General features: G+C 54.0%; 4 protein-coding genes across 4 annotated transcripts in view; 1 reads left to right on the top strand and 3 right to left on the bottom strand.

Moving 5' to 3' along the window:
• Window positions 1-2,441: 2,441 nt before the first annotated feature.
• On the bottom strand, window positions 2,442-10,616 carry TBCB (tubulin folding cofactor B). The gene is made up of 6 exons (XM_059999477.1): window positions 10,402-10,616; window positions 9,861-10,004; window positions 6,416-6,512; window positions 5,489-5,680; window positions 2,868-2,940; window positions 2,442-2,712 (listed from the first exon to the last, which is right to left on the bottom strand). Exons 1-6 carry the CDS (start codon window positions 10,513-10,515, stop codon window positions 2,598-2,600), a joined length of 735 nt encoding a protein of 244 aa, XP_059855460.1. The 5' UTR covers window positions 10,516-10,616; the 3' UTR covers window positions 2,442-2,597.
• Window positions 10,617-10,920: 304 nt separating this feature from the next.
• Window positions 10,921-12,383, top strand: POLR2I (RNA polymerase II subunit I). The gene is made up of 6 exons (XM_059999500.1): window positions 10,921-11,225; window positions 11,304-11,358; window positions 11,651-11,724; window positions 11,812-11,886; window positions 11,994-12,045; window positions 12,277-12,383. Exons 1-6 carry the CDS (start codon window positions 11,167-11,169, stop codon window positions 12,337-12,339), a joined length of 378 nt encoding a protein of 125 aa, XP_059855483.1. The 5' UTR covers window positions 10,921-11,166; the 3' UTR covers window positions 12,340-12,383.
• Window positions 12,384-12,433: 50 nt separating this feature from the next.
• Window positions 12,434-14,366, bottom strand: OVOL3 (ovo like zinc finger 3). Its single transcript, XM_059999494.1, is given in 5 exon segments — window positions 12,434-12,642; window positions 13,158-13,289; window positions 13,292-13,358; window positions 14,134-14,198; window positions 14,273-14,366. Coding segments are annotated over 5 exon segments (567 nt in total).
• A 3,133-nt stretch (window positions 14,367-17,499) lies between these two features.
• Window positions 17,500-20,852, bottom strand: part of WDR62 (WD repeat domain 62) — a 46,761-nt gene continuing 43,408 nt past the window's right edge. Inside the window, exons 30-32 of the mRNA XM_059999343.1 lie at window positions 20,056-20,739; window positions 19,348-19,505; window positions 17,500-19,253 (exon numbers count right to left, since the gene is read on the bottom strand). Coding sequence (XP_059855326.1) covers window positions 18,990-19,253; window positions 19,348-19,505; window positions 20,056-20,739 — 1,106 coding nt within the window. The 3' untranslated portion in view covers window positions 17,500-18,989. The remainder of the gene's footprint in view (window positions 19,254-19,347; window positions 19,506-20,055; window positions 20,740-20,852) is intronic.

A 20,852-nucleotide genomic window follows, 5' to 3' on the forward strand; every position in this document is an offset into this window, starting at 1 on the left:
TTCATTTCATGAGTGTGTTTCCAGCATCAAGCCTGACATACAGTGGGGATTGGGAGGACTCAAAAAATGTGGGGAAAGAGTGCTGGACATTCAGTGTCTTCCATCTGCACTGACCTGAGGATTAAGGGCAGCGTGGTGGATGCTGCAGGTCAGGCACAGGCAGCTGGTTGGGGGACAGGAGGATTTAATGGGCCTGGTGGATCCCATGGCCCTTTCCTGCCGCTTCCCCTGAGGTTATGGATCTGGGGACCTGGTAAAGGGTGGTCAATGCTGGAGCCGCCAAAACCCACGGTCCATTTTCATAGTAGTGGCTGGGAGGGAGCTGCTCAGCCCAGGAGTATGTTCCAAAGCCCACTCTGCATCTAGGGTGGCTGCATGACTGACACGTACTCATCAATACAATATGAGCAGAAATGGAACATGTAGAACATGTTTTTAAAGAAAATGGTGAAACATCCCCACACTGTCTTCTCCTATTTGCCACCTGGAAGCAGATAATTCCAGGCACATGAAGATGATGGAGCCCCAGTATGGAGTCTGGGTGTGTGAATCATGGAGATTGCTGTCAATCAACCAGAAACTCTGCACCGGACTGTGTGTGTAGGGGGATATTTGTTACAGCAGCTGGTATTGCCTTAACACATTGACTACTGTCCCCTTTCCTTTCTGGACCCCTTAAAGCTTAAGCACCAGGTCATTCTGTAAAATGTGCCTCCCCAATCCCTAACTGTGGTTGACTTTCACACAGCAAGTGTAGGTTTCCTAATTAGAAATTACCAGCATGATCCCTTCCATTGTCATCAAAAATTTTAATGTTTCCCATGTTCTGATGGGTACAGCTTCTTCCATGCTGACAGCTGGAAGGCATTAAAGCACACCCTGGAAGTCTGTGCTTAGATCTTCCACTGCAGCTTGACAGATCCTCTTATACACTGATGCTGTGACCCTTGCTTGGAGCTTGGAGGTATGACTTTGGGTGATCACTGTGTCCAGGAGAGCATGTGATCGTCTTCCTGCCCTTATTCTTTGGCCTCATCACATGGGGGTGCACACTGGGCCTGATCTTAAAGTGAGCCTCAGGTCCTCAATGCTGAGCTAATTCTGCTGAGCTCTGGCTGAACTAAGGTTGGTAGATTCTGGTTGAGAATTTGGGGACACCCCCTCTAATGCTCCTCACTCTGACAACTCCCTCATGTGGAAGGGATCTAAGCCTTGGAGTCCTTTTATAAAGTAACCAGTTTTGTTTTGTAGATCGACAACTTCATTGATATGTGTGTGTGCGTGTGTGTAGGTGTATGTCTATCCCAGATGGGTGTTTGATGTGAATCTGAGCGTATCCTGTAAGTGTGGCTCCCCTGTGTCGGGGGGACAGAATCTTTGTGCACTGACTGTATTTCTGTACATGTGACCTCTAGTGTCTGTGTTTCCGGTGTTTGAGTATGAGTCCAGGTGTGTGAATGTTCTGTGTATCTGAGTGGGTCCACGTACCTTACAGTGGGCATGAGAGGATGTATGCATCAGGCTGTATGTGCACGTGAGCAGCTTCCCCAAGGACCCCTTCAGCTCTCAAGCATTTCAACCTTATTCTGCTTACTGCGGTTGCTCCCACCAGTGCCAACTTCTTCTCCAGAAGCTATAATAAAGTCATTTTAACAATTAAGTAGAACCTCCCAAATAGTCATTCCATCAGGAATCCCTTCAAGGAGCTAATGAGGAGTCACTGCACATGCAGACACACACATGGTGGAACAGCCTCCCTAGAATGCCTGGGCTGCATGCACACGTCACATATCTGAGGGCGCAGACCTCTTTGCCCAGCTCTACGATGCTGTGAGGGGCCTCATGCTACTTCTAAAGACTTGAGATTTCTTTTTTCTTTTAAATATTAAGTGAACGGGTCCCCCACCCACAGGGACAGTGGTAGAACTACTTGTTGACCCCAATATCCCTTTTCCCCAGCTTCTGTAGCTGGAGGAACTTCTGATATTTGGCAAGGAAATGGCCACCCAGTATAAAAACTACATTTCCCAGCCACCTTTGCAACTACAAGTGGCCATGAGACAGAATTCTGGCCAATGAAATAGGAACAAGTTTCGAGTTGTATATACATATTCCTTAAAAACAAGGGGTAGGGCTTCCCTGGTGGCACAGTGGTTGAGAGTCCGCCTGCCGATGCAGGGGACGCGGGTTCGTGCCCCGGTCCGGGAAGATCCCACATGCAGCGGAGCGGCTGGGCCCGTGAGCCGCGGCCGCTGAGCCTGCACGTCTGGAGCCTGTGCTCCACAATGGGAGAGGCCACAACAGTGAGAGGCCCACATACCGCAAAAAATAAAAAAAATTAAAAAAATTGAAAAAAAACAAGGGGTATCCCCTCTCCCTCCCCTCCCCTACCCAGCTGTCCCCAGCCCCCCCATAATCATTGAGTCTTCCAAACACTTCCCAGGTTTCCGGCAAATTTAATACATGTGTCTCAAAAGTCAATGGCGAGGGTCAAGTGAATAAAATAAAAATGGGGTCATGGGGAAAGGGCCATGGACACACACAGGGAAGGGCAATAGGTGAGTTAGCTGGAGCAGGGGGGTGCCCTTCCTTGGGCATCACATCTCGTCCAAACCGTAGTCCTCCTCGGGGAAGTCCCCCACCGTCACAACGGATGGCTTGACGAAGGCGCCGTACTTGGCCTGGCATTCAAAGTAGCGTTTCCCATTCACACTGCAGGGCATGATGGGGAAGGCAGTGTCAGAGGGCTCCTACTCCAGATGCCAGCATGGCTGGGCTCCCCCAGTAGTACATGTATGCACTTACACATAAATGCACACATACGCGCACAGAGGCACACACACAGACGCTACACGGGGGATCTCTACCTGCCATCGTTTTTCCCTAGCGGCTCATCATAGCGGACACCGATCCAGTAGCCAGGCTTGAAATCTGTAAGTCCTGCCCAGGGGAGAAATCCCAATGAAACCTCCTTAGGCAGTTCACCCCAGATTCGCACCTGCCCACTGAGTATAAAGCCTGTCCTGGCAAAAACCACTCCTTGCTACCACCCAGGACAACCACCACCTCCTGCCCACATCAATATGGTAGCCCCCTTCACTGGTCTCCCTGTTCCTACCCTGACCCCCATTCACTCAACACCCCCAGCCAAAGGGGGCTCTGTAAAAATCAAAGGGAAACAGCACCACTGCCTTGTCCCAAATTCCTCAAAAACTGCCCGTCTTGCTCAGCATAAAACCCACACTGCTTATGGCCAAATGATTTCTGACAAGGGTGCCAAGACAGTCCAATGAGGAGAGAACAGTCTTTCCAACAAATCGTATTGGGTCAACTAGATATCCACATGCAAGAGAATGAAGTTGAACTCCTACCTCACACCATAACCCAAAATTAACTCAAAATGGGTCAAAGACCTAAATGTAATATGTAACACTATAACACCCTTAGAAGAAAACACAGGTTTAAATCTTTGTGACCTTCTATTAGGCATTGACCTCTTACATATAATGCCACATGCATAAGCAAAAAAAGAAAAAAAAATTGGACTTCATAAAAACCAAAAATGTTTGTGCTTCAAAGGACACTATCAAGACTGTAAAAAGACAACCAACCCACAGAATGGGAGAAAATATTTGCAGATCATATATCTGATAAAGGAATTGTATCTAGAATACATAAAGGACTCTTACAACTTGTTATGGGCTGTACCGTGTCCCCCGCAAGTTCACATGTTGAAGCCCTAACCCTCAGTAGCTGAGAATGTGACTGTATTTGGAGACAGGGCCTTTAAAGAGATAACTAAGTTAAAATAAGGCCGTTAGGGTGGGATCTAATCCAGGCTGACTGACATCCTCATAAGAGGTTATCTGGACAAAGACTCCAGGGATGTGCTAGCCCACAGAGGAAAGACCATGTGAGGACACACAGAGAGGGTGGCCATGTGCAAGCCAAGGAGAGAGGCCTAAGAAGAAATCAAACCTGCCAAAGCCTTAATCTTAGACTTCCCGCTTCCAGAACTGTGAGAAACAAATTTCTGTTTTTTAGGCCACCTGGTGTGTGGTACTTTGATATGGCAGCCCTAACACACCAATCAACAACAAAAAGACAAACCACCCAATTAAAAACTGGGCAAAAGATCTGAATAAGCCATCTCTCTAAAGAAGATCTACAAATGGCTGTTAAGCACCTGAAAAGAGGCTCAATATCATTGGCCATCACAGAAACGCAAATCAAAACCATAATGCTCTACCACTTCATACCCATTAGAATGACCGTAATCAAAAAGACAGGTAATAGTAAGTGCTGATGAGGGCGTGGATTAACTGGAGCCCTCATTCATCGCTGGTGGGAATGTAAAATGGTGCAGCCATTGTGGAAACAGTGTGGCAGCTCCTCAAAAAGTGAAAGAGTTACTCTGTGACCCAGCAATTCCACTCCTAGGTACAAAGAAATAAAAACACATGTCCGCACAAAAACTTAAACAGGGATACTCAAAGCAACGTTATTTGTAATAGCCAAAAAGTGGGAAGGAGCCAAATGTTCTTCAACTGATGAATGAATAAATAAAATGTGGTGTTGCATACAATGCAATATTATTTGGTAATAAAAAGAAATGAAATACTGCCGCATACTACAACATGGATGATCCTTGAAATTATGGTTCTAGTGAAAGAAGCCAGTCTCAAAAGACCACGTATTATATGACTCCATTTAAATGAAACTTCCAGAATAGGCAAGTCTATAGAGACATAACATAGATTAGTAGCCAGCTATGTGGACTGGGGGCGCTGGGGTTTCAGAAATGGGGAGTAGCTGCTAATGGTTATAGCGTTTCCTTTTAGGGTGATGAAAATGTAAAACTGACTCTGGTGACGGTTGCACGATTCCTGTGAACTAAAAGCTAATGAATGATACTCTTTAAATGGGTGATTTTTTTTTTTGGCTGTGTGGCGCAGCTAGGAGGATCTTAGTTCCCCAACCAGAGACTGAATGTGGGCCCTTGGCAGTGATAGTGTGGAGTCCTAACCACTGGACCGCCAGGGAGTTCCCTAAATGGGTGAATTTTATGGTATATAAGTTTTATCTTAATAAAACTGTTATTAAAAAACCAAAAAAAACCCCACACTGCTCTCTCCTGTCTCCGAGGCCCAGCACAGTCCAGCCTTGCCCATGGCCCGGGTGTGCCCTGATCACTTCGGTCTGTGCTTCCCCTATCACAGGCCTAATAATTCTGCCTGTTTCCCCATCTCAGCTCTGACCACTGTGCCCCCAGGCTTTCACCTCAGAATTGATCCCTCTGGCCTCCACTTCCTCCATCACAATTCAGGTCATGTGGCCTCTGCTTCCCACTTCCCTGCTGTGAACATACCAGGCTGTCAGAGTTAGCCCCTGGGTCCGTCTCCCTTCCTGGACTGAGATCCCCTTGAGGGCTGGGTCCCCAGCACTGCCCACCTCAAGGCAGGACACGAGGCCCCGGTGAGCCACGTACCTACATACATGACGGTGCCCCGGCGAGGGGGCTGCCCAGGCGCCTGCACCTCACAGCGGCTGCCCACGGGGATGGCACTGGCCTGGGCCTCCTCCTCAGTAAGGCGCTGGGAGCTCTCGGCCTCCTGCTGTGCCCGCTCTTCTTCACTGTATCGACCTAGCTTGTTGCGCTTCAGGAAGGAGCGGACTGAGTCTGTGGGTGGGGTAGGGGGTGAGGGTCAGACATGGGAGACCACCTGGGAGACCTCTGGCCTAACGAGATAATCTGCCACCCGCACGGGGCCAACACTCCGAGGGAAACGCTTCCGTGCTGGGTGTTGAAGGGCTGTCACCCAAGCCCCCCAAGTCTCCCACCACAGCCCTGGCCTCTCCCCAGGACCCCTGGGCCTCCCCACAATCCCGAAACTAAAAGGAAGGTGCCTGCTTGCAGTCTTTCGCGGCACCCCATCCTCCCGTCCCTTCAGTATCATGCTTGCCTCCACCCAGGCTCGGAAACCTTCATCTTCCCCACCACACATTCTCACCTGTCCCCACATGCCCGCACCCCATTGTCCTGTCGGTTCCACGTATTCTACCATGCTCTGTCCCCTACACCGTGCCCCCAGCGTGACCCTGACCGCCCCCCTATCTGACCCCACATACACACCCCAGACCTTCCTCTCAGGCCCCCTCTACTTTCTCATGGCCCTGTCTGCCTGCCTGCACTCGGCCACACCCCCCAGCCTCCATTCACACCTCATGCCCGTCCACCCCTGACTGTTCTCCCATGAGCCGTCTGTCCCCACGCCAACCTCACCCCGCCCCCTCCACTCCCCCATGCTTGCCTGCCCCACTGCCCACACCACCGACTCGCCCTCAGTGTCCCCGTCTATCCTGTCTGCTCCCCACCCCCTCCCCTAGCCCCCACCCCTCCTTGGGCACCCCGTACTTTGCCTCTGGTCGTAGGCTTCTTGTGAGATCTCGTATTTCTCCACCTTGGACATGTCCTCATACTCCCCAAGACGGGCACCGCTGTGGTCAATGACCTGTAGTGAGGGGAGGGAGGTCAGTGGGGATCAGGGTCTGGGCAGAGAGGCCTGGGATGCTGCGGGGGGCGAGTGTGGCTGCACGTTGGAGCGTTCCGTAGATTTAAGTCTCTCCTGTCTCGGAAAAACCACATTACTCTACCCTCACCTTTACCCCAGCCTTCTTGCCTGCCCTGAGCCCAGCCGAAGGGGTGAGAGCAGGTGTCTACAATGGCCATCTCCCTCTCTACCACCCATCCAAGGCCCTGGAGGCTGCATCTGCTTCCAGATGACCCCTACATACTGACATCCACATCACTGATGGCCCCAGGACACTGGAACCGAAGGGCAGAGCTCGGGCCTTGCTCATGAACCCTCCGGGCAGTGTGTCTATCCTCTCTGGACCTCTGGGACCCTCCTAGGCTGACCCCAACTTCCAGATCCTGGTGCATCTCTTCTGTACCACCCCCAACATTTATTCACTCATCACCTGATGAGCTCCTCCAAGGCACCCAGCTGGGCCCCGTGCTGGGTACTAGGGACACGGTACAAAAATAGATCAATCCCTGCCCTCAAGGAGTGCTCATTCTGCTGGGAGGCCAACCAGAAACAAATGCACAGAGATGGGTATTAAACACCAGATGACGACAAGGTTCTATGCAGACAAATACAACAAAGAGGCTTCTGGAAGGAGGGGATGTCTGAGACAGGCCTGAAGGAACAAGCACAAAGTCCCAGATGTAGAAATGTCTTTAGCTCCTTTGAGAAACAGCAGGGCCAGCACGGCGGCAGTGGAGTGAGCCAGGGGGAGAGTGGGAGACACAATAGATCACTGCAGACTTTGGCTTTTACCTAGAATGAGATGCAGCCAGGGAAGGGCTCAGCCAGGAAGGCTCTGATCTGACACAAGTGTTTACACGCTCCCTCAGCTGAGTGTGGGAAGCAGATGGAGGGGCACAGGGATGGGAGCAGGGAGACGGCTTGTGTGATGGTCCAGGAGGGAGAAGATGGAGGCTGGGCCAGGGTGGGGGCAGTGAGGGAGGAGAATCTGGATTCTGGATAGATTTTTGTGGGTGGAGCCCATGGATCTGCGGACAGATTAGATGTGGGTGTGAGGGAAAGACAAGGGTGAGGAACACCCTAAAGCGTTTGGCCTGAGTCACTAGGCAAAACTGAAACGGCCCTTATTTCTGGCTAACGATCACTAAGAATCTCCACTTTCTATATCAGGGGTTTTTCTAAGTCTGAGGTTGCTGTCATTCGTTGTTGCAAGAAATATGTGTGAGGGCTTCCCTGGTGGCACAGGGGTTAAGAATCTGCCTGCCAATGCAGGGGACACGGGTTTGAGCCCTGGTCCGGGAAGATCCCACATGCCGCAGGGCAACTAAGCCTGTGCACCACAACTACTGAGCCTGTGCTCTAGAGCACACGAGCCACAACTACTGAAGCCCGCGCGTCTAGAGCCTGTGCTCCGCAACAAGAGAAACCACCACAATAAGCCTGCTCACTGCAACAAAGAGTAGCCCCCCGCTCGCCATAACTAGAGAAAGCCGCGTGCAGCAACGAAGACCCAACGCAGACAAAAATAAATAAATAAATTTAAAGAAAAGAAATATGGGTGATATTTATAAACAGAAAAAGAATTTTAGAAAAACTACAAATTCTCCAGAGGCTCCACCTCTGGGAAACTTTCCTTGTATGGCCTCAGAAGTCAGCACCCTGTCTATACCTGAATCCATGTGTGAAACCCTCCTGTTTGAGGATGCCACTGCCCTGCCTGACCCCCCAGCATCCCAAGGCTGAGACTGCCGAGGTCAGTCCAAAGTCAGTCCTATGGGCTCAGCACAGTCCCGACCTGCTCCCACAATGGTCCAGGACCCATAACCTCAACGGGACTATGGAAGCAGTCTCCTCCTTGGTCTCCCTACTCCTCTCTCCTCCACTGTCTGTTCCCCACATGCAATCAGAGGGAGCCTGTGAACACCTGAGTCAGACCAGGACCCTCCTGGCTCAGAGTCCTCCCCTGGCTTCCACTTCCCACCAAAACAGGACAGGTCACTCTTCAGCCCCTGTACCCCACTCTGCTCCCTCCCACCTCAGAGTGTTTGCACATGTTGTGCCCTCCTCCTGAAGCACGCTTTCCCCTTCTTCAGTTAACTTCAGGTCTCTGTTCAGGCAGCACCTCCTCCAGGAAGTCCTCCTGGATCTCATTGATGGGTCAGGCTCCCCAGTATAGGATCTCCCAGCTCTGTGATCTCCTCCTGCATGGCCCTCATCTCACTGACCCTTTACGTTTGTTCCTGTGAATATTTAGCTAACGCCTACCGCACTCACTGGACAGAGCTAAAACACAGACCTTCTCAGACTTGATTCACAGCTATATCCCTGGCATAATGTGGATGCTCAGTGAACAGTTATGAATAATTGAAAGAGACAAAAAAGACCCAGTTCTCTGGGTACACTAACTTCTGGAGCCATGCAGACTGAAGTAAAAATTCTAGCTATGTCTCTCCTCAGGAAAGTAAATTTCATACTGAAACTAAGTTTTCTCTTCTGCAAAATAGGGTTAATTATGCCATTTTCCAAGTATTATTTTATGCATTCAACTCATCATTCAACAATGTTTCACTGAGCATCCTCTCTGCGCCAGGCACTGTTCCAGGTATTGGAGAAAAATACACAGTATGCCACAGGTGATTAGTGAGAAGGACAAAAATCAAAGAAAGTGGGAAAGGGAGGAGGTTTAAATTTTATACTGAGGGCAATGAAGCCCTCACACCCGGAAGGTGACATTTAAGTAAAGACTGGAAGGAAGGAGTGAGCCATGTGGGCATAGAAAAAAGAAACATTCAGGCACAGAGAACAGTACATGCAAAGTTCACCTGGGATGCTAGGACGTCTGCAGAGTTTTGGGGGTGCGGGGAAGACTGAGGACAGAGAGGATGATGTGAGCTGATGCATGCAGAGGTCCTCTGTGTTCTGGCTTCTCCCAATATGTGAGCCTCTTTGCTCACCCTGACCCACCTCACACTCTGTTCCCTCTGCCTAGAATGCCCCTCCCGCCTCTTCTCTTAGGTCATCCTTCAGATCTCAACTCAGGCATCCCTAACTTCAGGAAGTCCCTTCTGATACCCCGAGGTGGGGTCAGGCACCTCTTCTGGAGGCCTCCAGTCCCCTAGGCTTTTCTCAGCCCAGTCCAGACCAATCTGGCTGCCAATGTCTGGTGATGGGTCTGTCTCTCGCACTGCTGGACTGGGAGCTCCATGCGGTTAGGGCCTATTTTGGTTATCACACAGCGCAAAGCACATCAAGCATCTATTGAATAAATAAATGAACGGAGAGGAGGGATCCCAGGTAGGGAGGCCTCACATGGATGCGACAGCCGTCATCTACGGGGTAAGAGCCCAGCAGTGCATCCTCCTGATCCAGCTTGCTGTAGAACTTGTCGTCAGGTCCATACAGCTCCAATTCCATGCAAGAAGCAGGGCTGCCCACAACCAGCTGTAGTTTACACTGTGGGGATAACAAGATGGGGAGGCGGGGACGAGGTGGAAGGCTGTCAGTGGCCCCACTCTCTGCCCTGAGGCTCCGCCCTTTGTATCAATAACCATCACCCATTCCTCGCTCCTCCAAGAGACCTACCATTTAGGACCCACCTGGTTATCCCTGGCCCCACCTCCTCTGGTCTTGCCCCCACTCCCTGCAACCTCTTTTTTTCTCTGGCCCCGCACCCATTCTCTGGAACCTCAGGTTCCCTCTGGCCCCGCCCCGCTGAGGTCCAGTCCAGAACCTCTGCAACCTCGGCTTATCTCTGGCCCCTTCCCTGCGCGGAGAAGACCCTCCATTTCTTCTTAACCCCGCCCCCTCAACACTAGCCCCGCCCATCAGGACCCCGCCCCCACGGCCACACCTTGAACTCAGCTATGGTGAGGCTGCGACTGTACCGCTTCTGGGAGCGAAAACTGTTGAGTGAGCTGCTGATGAAAATGTTCACTGTAGGCGCCGACAACCCCGTCACCTCCATCTCGCCGCGCCCTGCGGGGTCCAGCAACCCAGTCAGCCGCCTCACACCGGCTCCGCAGCCGCCGCCGCCGCCGCTTCTGGGATATCAGCCCCTCCCCCTGCTCCCGGACCTGGCCAATCCACGCCCTCCCGCCGGGGGGGTCCGCCAATCGCCGCGTCTCTTCGCCGCGGCCAGGAAGAAGTCCTGGGTAGGCCCAGCCAATCCTGAGAAGTCTCTCACGGTGCACAGTTCTTCCAATAGCGTCACGGGAAACGGCCTGGCGGGCGAAGACTGAAGTCGAGAGGAAGGACTGGCAAGAGCTACCCCTGTCCGCGCATGTGCACTGGCCTTCAACCTGCAAAGAGCCAAGGCCTCTCCATTTACACTCAGCACTTTGCGGGTTACGTGACGCATCATTTTTCCCAGTTCTCGTACCACACTATTCTGTAAACTGAGGAAGAAAGGCCCAGAAGTTGGAAGCCATATTCTAGGATATCAAAAGATTGAAGCAAGTAATTAATCAAACCTCCTATCAGCCAGCACAAAGCCACTGGGAGCCATTACATGTGCGCAGCTCCTCCCCTCTTTTGGCGAAGCTAAGAGATCTGACCCTTCCCGCGACCTGTCGCGCGGCTGAGCAAGCGCTGAAGGCTAGGCGGGCAGTGAGTCGCCATGGAACCCGATGGGACCTACGAGCCGGGCTTCGTGGGTATTCGATTCTGCCAGGAATGGTGAGACCCGGCCAGCACTGTGGAAGGGGAGCAAGTAGTGGCCCCAGTACTGACCTCAGACCTCCCCCCTCCCCACAGTAACAACATGCTTTACCCCAAGGAGGACAAGGAGAACCGCATTCTGCTGTACGCGGTGAGCGCGAGCCAGCCGGGCGCCCCGGTGTTCCGTGACCGGCCCACAGGTTCCCAACGTGGCCCGGCCCTACTCCCAGTGCCGCCCCGTCCTGGTCTACCCTCCCAACTGTCCCCCTAGTGAACCCGACTTTCTCGTCTTGCCCATCCGCGAGGTGATTCTCGATTACACCCAATGATCCCAACCTCAAGACTCCATCCCCTAGTCATCCCCTCGGGGGAAGGCCATGCCCTCCCAGTCCCATCGGGGATCTCTCTGTGACCCCCTTCCCGCCACTCTCGCCCTCTCGCAGTGCCGGAATTGTGATTACCAGCAGGAAGCCGACAACAGCTGCATCTACGTCAACAAAATCACGCACGAAGTGGAGTGAGTGGCAGGGCCCGAACTCGGAGACGGGGTTGTTGGCTTGGGAGGCCCGGTCTAAGCATACTTATTCACCCTTTATTCCCTCAGCGAACTGACCCAGATCATCGCTGACGTGTCCCAGGACCCCACGTTGCCGCGGACCGAAGACCACCCTTGCCAAAAGTGAGCGCGCAGCTGGTATTGGGGAGGGAAGGTGGCTCATCCTCACCGGACGGAGAAGGGAGGAGGGAAGGGTATGGCAGACTCTGAGTGGCTGACTGTCCCCTCAGGTGCGGCCACAAGGAGGCGGTGTTCTTCCAGTCACACAGTGCCCGGGCCGAGGTGAGTGGTGAGAGCAAGGCTTTCGGAGTGACCTGGGCCTGGTCCTTCCCAGGGGTGGGGGTACCAATATTGGGGAGATCCTGCCCTTCCAGGCATCTCGAGCTGGACCTTTAGTAGTGGGGAAAGCCCCCTAGTCTGTTCTTTTGGGGTGAGGCTTCTCTGGATGGAGGTTCGTGTTGTACCCAGCCCTGTGGATCCAGACCCTTCCTAACCGTACATCCTTTCTGCCAGGATGCCATGCGCTTGTATTACGTGTGCACAGCCCCACACTGCGGCCACCGCTGGACCGAGTGAACCACTCTCCCCCTTGTGTAATAAATGCTGTGTTCTATGCGTGCCTTTCCTCTGTTTATTTCCCTCTCACGGGTTGGACACAGGGTTCCCAGTCTCAAGCAGCGTGGTGCAGGGTGCGGTGCTGCGCGTAGGCGTCAGGCCTCGAGCTGGTGAAGCCGCAGTCCTCACACGCATGTAACTTCTCACGGCACTCACGATAAGCGTAGCTGGCCAGCTGGCCATGTGCCTTGGCAAGATGCACTTCAAGTGAGCAGCGCTGCGTGAATGCTTTCCCGCAAGCTCCGCAGCGGAATGGCCAGATCCCTGCGTAGGTGGGCCAGAGGAAGAGAGGACAGACGGGGCAATGGCCCCCAGACCAGCACCCTCCGACCTCGCCCTCTGTGAGCATTCCCCCTTTCCTACTCCAAGTTCGCCAGACCTCAGCCTGCTTCCCACCATCCGCTACCTCCACCCCGTGCAAACGTGGGAGCTGTGTGTCCCCACCCTCCTCACCAGGATGTTCCTTCCCCTGGAGGAGAAGGAAGGAGGATTTCCCTTGCACCCTTCAATACGGGACCTGAATCCTGTAACCAGTACCTGTTTTCTCTTTGTATCCCTCAGCAGGCCCCCACCTTGGCACCACCCCAACACCCACTGGCTGGGAGCTAAGGTGCATGGTATTCCCAGCCTCCTGAAGGCTGAGTCTCTGCCCCACTAACACATGCCCCACTTGTGCACGGAACTCAAGTGCACGGAAACTCCACATCCCATGCACCTCCCTCCATTTCGTTCCATCCCCCCCCAGCAGCGCCTCCCAGTCAGTCCCTGCCGCCGCTTACCCGTGTGAGTCCTCATGTGCCGCTTGAGGTCAGAGGCGTCGTGAAAGCCCTTGCCACAGCAGTGGCACACGTGGTTGTGGGCAGGGCTGTGGCACTTGAGGTGCCGGGTCAGCATGCGCTGCAACGGGAAGCCTTGGGGCAGAGGGGCCAGCCAAGCATCCCAGGGCCCCTAGGAGTGGCAGTCAGTGTGCCCTGGGAGGGCTGTGGGAGGGACATGGGAGTTAGGACCCCACCCCACCCCTCCACTGGACCAAATGGAGCACCTAGAACTGGGAACCAAGGAGGTCTGGGAAGGCTGGAGACTGCAGTTTGTGCGTGCTTATGCCACCCTCTCCCCAAGGCCTTCGCTGACCACCCTGCCCCCCATCGCCCTTTGTTTTCTATTTCTCCATAGTACATACCATCTTCCAACATAATATTTTTTTCCCTAATTTTATTATCTATACCTGCAGCTCCCACCAGATTATAAGCTTCAGGAAGGAATGAGTTTTTGTCTTACTCCTCAACACCCATTGCCTAGGACAGTTCTGGCTCCCAATAAAAACTGAAATAATCTCCAGCACATTTACATCCCGCCTAGGGCTTTCCTTCTTCCGGTGCACGCACAGCTGAGTATCCCTTCTGAGAGCTCCTCCCCCATCCCCCATCCAGCTCCTGTCACCTTGTCTGATTCTCTGACATAATGCAAACCACCATCCATTATTGGTTTGAATCCTGTTCTTCTGCCCCACTGGGCAGAGAATCCCTGGGGGCAGGGGCTGTGGCTGCCCACCCTGGGGAAAGGGTACTTGGGGTGAGGGCTAACAGTGAGCCCACTACTAAAAAAGAAAAGGCATTTCCAGCAGAGAGGACAATGGGTGGGAAGGTCCCGAGGCTGGAGTGGCACGAGGGGGTAAGGGGCAGGCAGGTTCTCTTGCGGCTGAGAGCGGGCAGGGGTGAAACTGAGCAGGGTCTTGTGGGCCAGCTGCAGACTCACCGCTGCCCAAGAGTCCCGGAGGCCAGAAGACTGGTGTGTCAGTGGCACCCCCAGGCTGCTGCAGTCTGAGGAGAGAAGCCAGATGGTGATGCTTTGTGTCTCCCCTGCCCCTCACCTCTAGGCCCAGTGAGGGGCCCACCTGGGACATAGGCATGTCCCCGGAGCTGGTCAGGCAGGTGGCCCCAGTTGGGTGGCTGTGGACGCCGACTCCTGACCAGGAAGGCACGGGGCATCACCACCGGGAACAGCTCCCCCCCCACACAGGGCTGCTTCCTCCACCTGCTGTCAGACCTCAGGCCCAGGAGAACTATTCCAGGTGGGAAGGGAGGGGGAAGTCACAGAGAGGTCTCATTCTCTCCATGCAAATTTTGTGACAGGCCCAGGGGGCAGACTTAGCTGGCTCCAGTTACCTCTGCCTTGGGCCCTGCCATTCCTCCGCCTTCTCCTCTGCCAGGTTCCTGAGGGTACTCTCCAGCCTCCAGGGGAAGACAAGCACTAGGGCCCCCCGGGAGGTCAAGCAAGGGCAAAACTGGAACCTAAGCAGCCCTTGGGGGTGGAGAGAGGAAACAGAGACCCCAGTGGGGCTGAGTGTTTTTCCATATTACCAGCAGACCTGAGGGTCTGTTTGCCAAGCAAATCAGTCACTACCGGACATCCAGCAGCCTGCTTGGTTATTCAAATCACAGCAGCCGTCTGAGGAAGCAGGGGAGGGGGTGACTGTGATTGCTTGCTCCAGAGGGTGGAGAGACAGCAGGGTCCAATTCGTAAGGTCAAAGTGAGGATCCAGCCTGTGCATCTTCAGGCAGGAAGCTCTACCTCTCTGATCCGCAGATGCCCAGAGCTGACGTTCAGCCGGAAGCACTGTTCAAGTGTATGGGGTATCACAATACTGGCTTGTTACTAGTGCAGCTCCTAGTAACTCCCTCACTCTCCTACGGTCCAGGAACTATAAGGGGTCACCTGACACAGCCAGGGGCTCCCAGGACCCTTACCCCAGCACTCTGGCCAGGCTCCGTTCTAGATTGGTCACTGGCTTCTTAGCCAGGGGTTAAGGATTTTGAATATTCCCCATGCAGTTACTTTCACTTATTCACCCAACGATTTTCTGATCTCCAACTATAGGCCTAGCCTAGCTCAGCACTGAAAATGACATAAAGGTCCATGGGGGAGACACACCAGTGACAGTCCAGAATGACCAAGGCTGTGATGGGGGAAGCACAGGCAGAGTGACCCAAGCTTCAATGGGGAAAAACCAGGGGGCTCAGGGGACCCAGAAGAGTCTCCTGATCCAGTCTAAGGGTTCAGGGATGACTTCCTAGGTGTGAGCCTTGAAGGAAGAAGAGGTTTCTGGTAAACAGGGAGTTTTCCAGGCAGAGGAACAGTCTATAAAAAGCTTGATGGTGCAAGAAGCAATACTTATTCATTTCTTCACATTCCCTGAGAGTCAGTCCAGCTAAATTCATTTGCGGAAGCAACAGAGGAAGCGCTGGAAGCCTGCTGGCCCAGAGCTTTGCCACTTTCTCTCTGCAGGACCTGGGGCAAGTCACATCTTGTCTTGCTGAGCCTGTTTCTTCATCTGGAAATGGGACTGAGTCTTCCTAGTTTGTGTTGAAAATCCATGTAGATCACCCAGGGAGAGGATCTGGCATGCAGCAGACATATAAATGCGGGTTGTTCAAAAGTCTTGAAGGGTGGGGTGGCTAGGCAAACATCTGAGTTTCAATCAGCCCATGTAAAATGGGATTTTTTTTTTTTTTTTTTTTTTTTTTTTTTTTTTTTGGCTTCACTGCACGGCTTGCGAGATCTTAGTTCCCTGACCAGGGATCGAACCTGTGCGCCCTGCAGTGGAAGGGTGGTGTCTCAACCTCTGGACTGCCAGGGATGTCCCTGTAAAGTGGGATTTTAAGTGTCTCCATCTCCCAATTGTTGGACTTAACGCAGCTGTGACTGGTGTGCCTGGCCTGGGTCGGCAGCCCAGTATCTAGGACCTGACTGACACAGGGCCAGATGCACTGGGGCCAGATGCACTGAAGAACAAGCCAGTGAGCAGGTTATGGGAGCCATTTTGTTTGTCTCAGGTGCCCAGTTCTCCATGCCCAACACCACATCTCTTGGGACAACTGGTTCCTGAGTTGTTGCTGAAAACACATTAGGGAAAAACCCTGGGGCCGGCTATCTTTACTTGCCCCCAGGTCCCTTTTCTGTCCTGCTCTATGTCCTGGGAAGCTGACCTGGGTGGTCAGTATCATTTGGGCTCCTGGGCCCTCTGGCTTCCAGTGGGGTTTAGACAATGGGGAGCCCGGCAGAAGATGGGGGAGGGGTTCCCCCAACTCCCTCCCTGTGGGGTTGCCAGGAACACAACTCCCCTCAGGGCAGCTGTCTCCAGGATTTGCTCTTCTGGGTTCCACTTTGCTCCCTTGTGCCTTGTGTGGGGTGTAACACCTCTCCTCTGTTACCAGTCTAGGGTCATGCACTGGCCCTGAGGTTTCCCTGTTCCCTGTCACTTCTCTGCAAATGATCCCTCTGCTAAGCTCTCTTTCAAATATCCCACGTGAGCATGCTGTCCTCTTGCTGCTGGCGCACTGTCACATGCACACACATTCATCAGCTGTGGTTTCTTAACCAGTCGGTTTGTCTGAGGAAAGTCTGGTCCTTCCAGGGCTGAAGAGCTTGGCATTACGAGGTGGAGACTGGCAGACACACTGGATCCTACCAGCCCACCTTCCTTTTGTGCTGAGAGAACCCAATTTTGTTGCAACAGTAACAGGCCCAGGACAGGGGAGGTGGCTGGTCCAAGCAAATTAAAGTCATCTCCAATCCTGTTGCCTGCAACTGCTCTGAAAGCGGAGGCATCTAAGAAGGCTTTGCACTTTTTCCCCACTATCCTGGTGGCTGCCCTGCTTTGTGTCTTTGCTCCTGGTTGGGTGAAGGTGTACTGCTGGGAGCTATGGCAGCCATGTTGCCACCATGAGGGCCTAAGCTGGAGAGTGAAACTCAGACTCACAGAGGGTGAAATACAGCAGGAACAGAATCAAGAGTAACAAATGTCCCTTTAGCTTGGGGCCCCTTAAGCCAGGTGTTTGCTACCTGGAGTTGAAGAGTTAACTATGATACAGGGTGGGAGGAGGGGTAAAATCAATGAGGGACCGAGGCTCAAGGTGGTCCCCTGGGTGTCCAGGGTCCTGGAAACCAAACACCTCAGAGATCTTAGGCACCTGTGGCCGAGGCAGGCAGGGGCAGGTCAAGTGGGTCTCCAGTCTGCAGGGGTGGCCAGTGGGCCGGGGCAGGGAGAGGGAGCCTTGAGAAATAAACAATACTGGGCATCTTCCCAAACACCAAGATCAGGCATTTTATTTAGGGGAAAAAAACTGTATTGTGAATGTGTCTTGGACTTAAATGTCATGAAGCAACAAGGCCCTGCCCAGTGGGACCCATTCTTCCTCCCACCTCCTCTCCTACCCTCGCCCTGAGCTCACTCCATTCCAGCCTCCTGGCTTCACTGCTATTCCCTTCATGTACGTCTGAGCTTGCCATGGGGCCTTTGCACTGGCCTTTGTCTGCCTGGATACTTGCCCGAGTGTCCACACGGCCTGTGCCCTCTATCAAGCCTCAGCTCCAACATCACCTAAGAGAGTCCTGTAACCAGCACAGGGAATGCCCTCAGTTTACCTACAGTTAGACAGTTATTTTAATTTCTGTCGTGTTTCACTTTCTAGAAGGTGAATGCCACGAGGGCAGATGCTTTGCTTGTCCTGTTCCTTGATCTACCCCTACCGTGTAGAGCAGTGACAGCAGCTGGGACCAGCAATTCCTCGGGGCTGGTAGGATTTTTTTCAACAACTGCATGGTTGGTTCAGTGTTTACAGGGCCAACAGAGAGCCACGTCCTCATGTTAAAGAGTCTGGCTCTACCACCAGGCAAGCCTCATTTGACTCTCAACTCTATGGGACCCGAGGCAAGGCACTGGATCTCTCTGAGCCTGTTTCTGGTGGGCCGTGATCACCAAACAGAGCAGTGAGGAACTCACAGGCAAGTGGGGGTTCAGGCCAAGCAGGCTGCACAGTACGACTGTGCTCTAGGAGAGTTCTGCTCCTGCCGGCTTCCTTTTTACAGACTTGGGACAGTGAGGGCTTTTGCTGTCACAAGAGTGTCCTTCTTAGCAGACATGCCACGTGGCTAGATGCCTGCTGCCTAGGGAAGCTGGTACCAGTGCTGGGAGCTCATGGGATGTTGAAGCTGGACACAGTCTTGCTGGGGAAGAAATTACTGGTCCCAGCTGCTGGGTGGCCTAGGCATGCTCCCTGGATTTGTCCTTCCTCACTTTACCCTGCTGCAAATGGGAACAAAAGCCTGAAGCTCACAGGATCCAGCATGGGACCGGCCCAGGGGCCGCGAGCCAGTGTTGTGGCAGTATGTGAACTGGTGGCCAGGGTCTGGGACATGGTGATCACAGAGGCTCCAGTGGGTTCTTGCACATCAGTAGGGGGCAGAGAAGAAGGGCTGGCCCCTCCCTAGAGTACAGCTGGGCCCCCCTGAGCAAGGACCACACGTGACTCCACAGAAGCTCAGTGGGCTGGGGACAGGTGACGTGGGAGCCAGGTGCTGGGGTCATCATTATTGCAGTTCCCCAACAGTCCTGTGTTGCCCACGACAGAGTCCTGGAACAGGGCCTGGCACCGGGGCATCTGTGAGTTCCCTGGGCTCTCTACCCTCTCTCCCTGCATCCATCTGAAGGGGGCTTTGTGGATGCGCCAGAACAGGCACCAGGAACCACTCCTCCAAGCTGTCAGTTTATTTGCGTAAAGTAACTATTTCTTCAGAAGCAGCAGGGCTGCGGTGGAGGGGGCTGCTGGCTCTCAGTCCCCCCGTGCCTTCCTCCGCACGGCCTGCACCAGCAGCTCTGAGTAGTGTTCCAGCAGGGCACGCAAGTCTGGGCTGGCCAGGGGGCACAGTGTAGGTGGGGAGGGGGGGCCTGGGTTGGGCAGGGCCTGGGCTGGGGCCACATCGGTCCCAACCAGCCAGTCGTTGGCCTCTAACTGGCTGTGGATCCAAAGGAAAGTGGAGGCCAGCTCAGTCCGTGCCTGCCGCTGCTCGGCGCCCACCTCGTCACTGGAGACCATCTGCAAGGGGCGCCCATCTTGTTAGGGGCCACCTGGGCCAGGCAGTGCCAGGGAGCCCCTCAGTCCTTTCCCCTGACCCTGGGGCTTGGCTCACCAGGTGGTAAAGGTCCAGGGCTTCTTGGAAGGTAGTCTGCAGTCTGTGCACGACGGTCCCCACATTGCTCAGCTCAAGGGGATCTGGGGGCAGTACCCTGGCTGGCCCCCTCGGTTCCCCGCAGTGTCTAGGGCAGCCCTGGACTGGACTGAGCGCATCTGGGGGTGGAGGGGACGAAATGAGAAAGACACTTCTACTTTTTAGCTGGTCTAAAGAGGCCAGTGTTGCTGGGCCGACCACAATTGTTGTCCCTCTGCCTGGGATGCTTCCCTCAGTCCCCAAGGCTACCTTCCCACCCTTTCTGCAGGTCTCTGCTCAAATGCCACCTTCTCCCTGAAGCCTTTTCTCATCATCCTGTTTAAAACTAACCACTGCTCCCACCTGTCACTCCCTAAACCCTTTCTTTCTCTTTTTCTCAGCACACATCGCTTTGTGATACACTGAACACTTTCCTTACTAGATTTAGTTTGGGCGTCTCCCCCAGTTAAGGTGTCAATTCTCTGTAGTCTTGTTTACCACCAGGTCCCACGTCCCCAGGGCCCGGAACAAAGCCCAGCACAAGCGAGGCGCTCACTAAATATGCAAGGCAACGAATGAGTGAGTGGCACAGCGCCTGTGGCCAGGTCAAGTGCCCACCTTTGGAGCTGAGCCAGCTGTTACATGGGATGAGCTTAGGGGACAATCCCTTGTCCCAAGGATGGTACTCACCAGGGGTGGGCTCCAGGAGGGAGGTGATGCTGCCAGGGACCCCAGGCCTGGCCTCTGGAAGTGGGGGGCTGTTGGGATGGGAAGGGGTATTGAGGGACTCGGTGGCCAGGAACCTTGGGAGAAAGGTGGCGTTGTGGAGTCTTGGGGCACTCCCATCCACAGGGCTGGGGGCCAGGAAGCTGGCTGTTGTGACCATGACATTGGGCTGGATGGCCACAGGCTCCTGGGACCAGACACACGTGGTGGGAGGCTCCAGTTGGGGTGGGGGCAACACGAGCCTGTCACAGATGCTTGGCAGGGTGAGTTTCAGGCTGGCGCGGGCCTCATGGTTGCCCCGGGAGGGCAGGGCAGCTTCTTGGCCCTCACTGTCAGAACTGGGTGTCACTGTGGTGGTAATGACTTGGAGCTCCTGGCCCAGGGAGGCCAGCTCCCCCAGGGACGAGGACCTGCACAGAGGCCTGGCCAGCTCAGCCAGGACAGGGCCCTCACTGTCCTCAATGGAAATGCTGTGTGGTATCCTGGCACAGGAACTGGCAGTGGCCTCCATGCAGGAGCGGGCGGTGGGGGTGTGGAAACCCTGAGCCAGGCCTGGAGTGGGTAGAGCTGCGGGTGTCGGAGGCTTCTTGTCTGTGGGCGGCACAGAGGAGGGCAGGATGCAGGGCGCCAGGCCTGTGAGGCAGGGGGCTAGAAAGGAAGAGGCAGCTTACTCTCACACCCCAGCTCAGAGCTGATGGACAGGGAGCCCCAGCCAGGGTGGCTGCAGGGTCTGAGTGGATCCTGTCCATCCCCACCATGGC

The sequence above is a fragment of the Delphinus delphis genome, chromosome 20, assembly GCF_949987515.2.
Source record: "Delphinus delphis chromosome 20, mDelDel1.2, whole genome shotgun sequence".
NCBI lineage: Eukaryota > Metazoa > Chordata > Mammalia > Artiodactyla > Delphinidae > Delphinus > Delphinus delphis.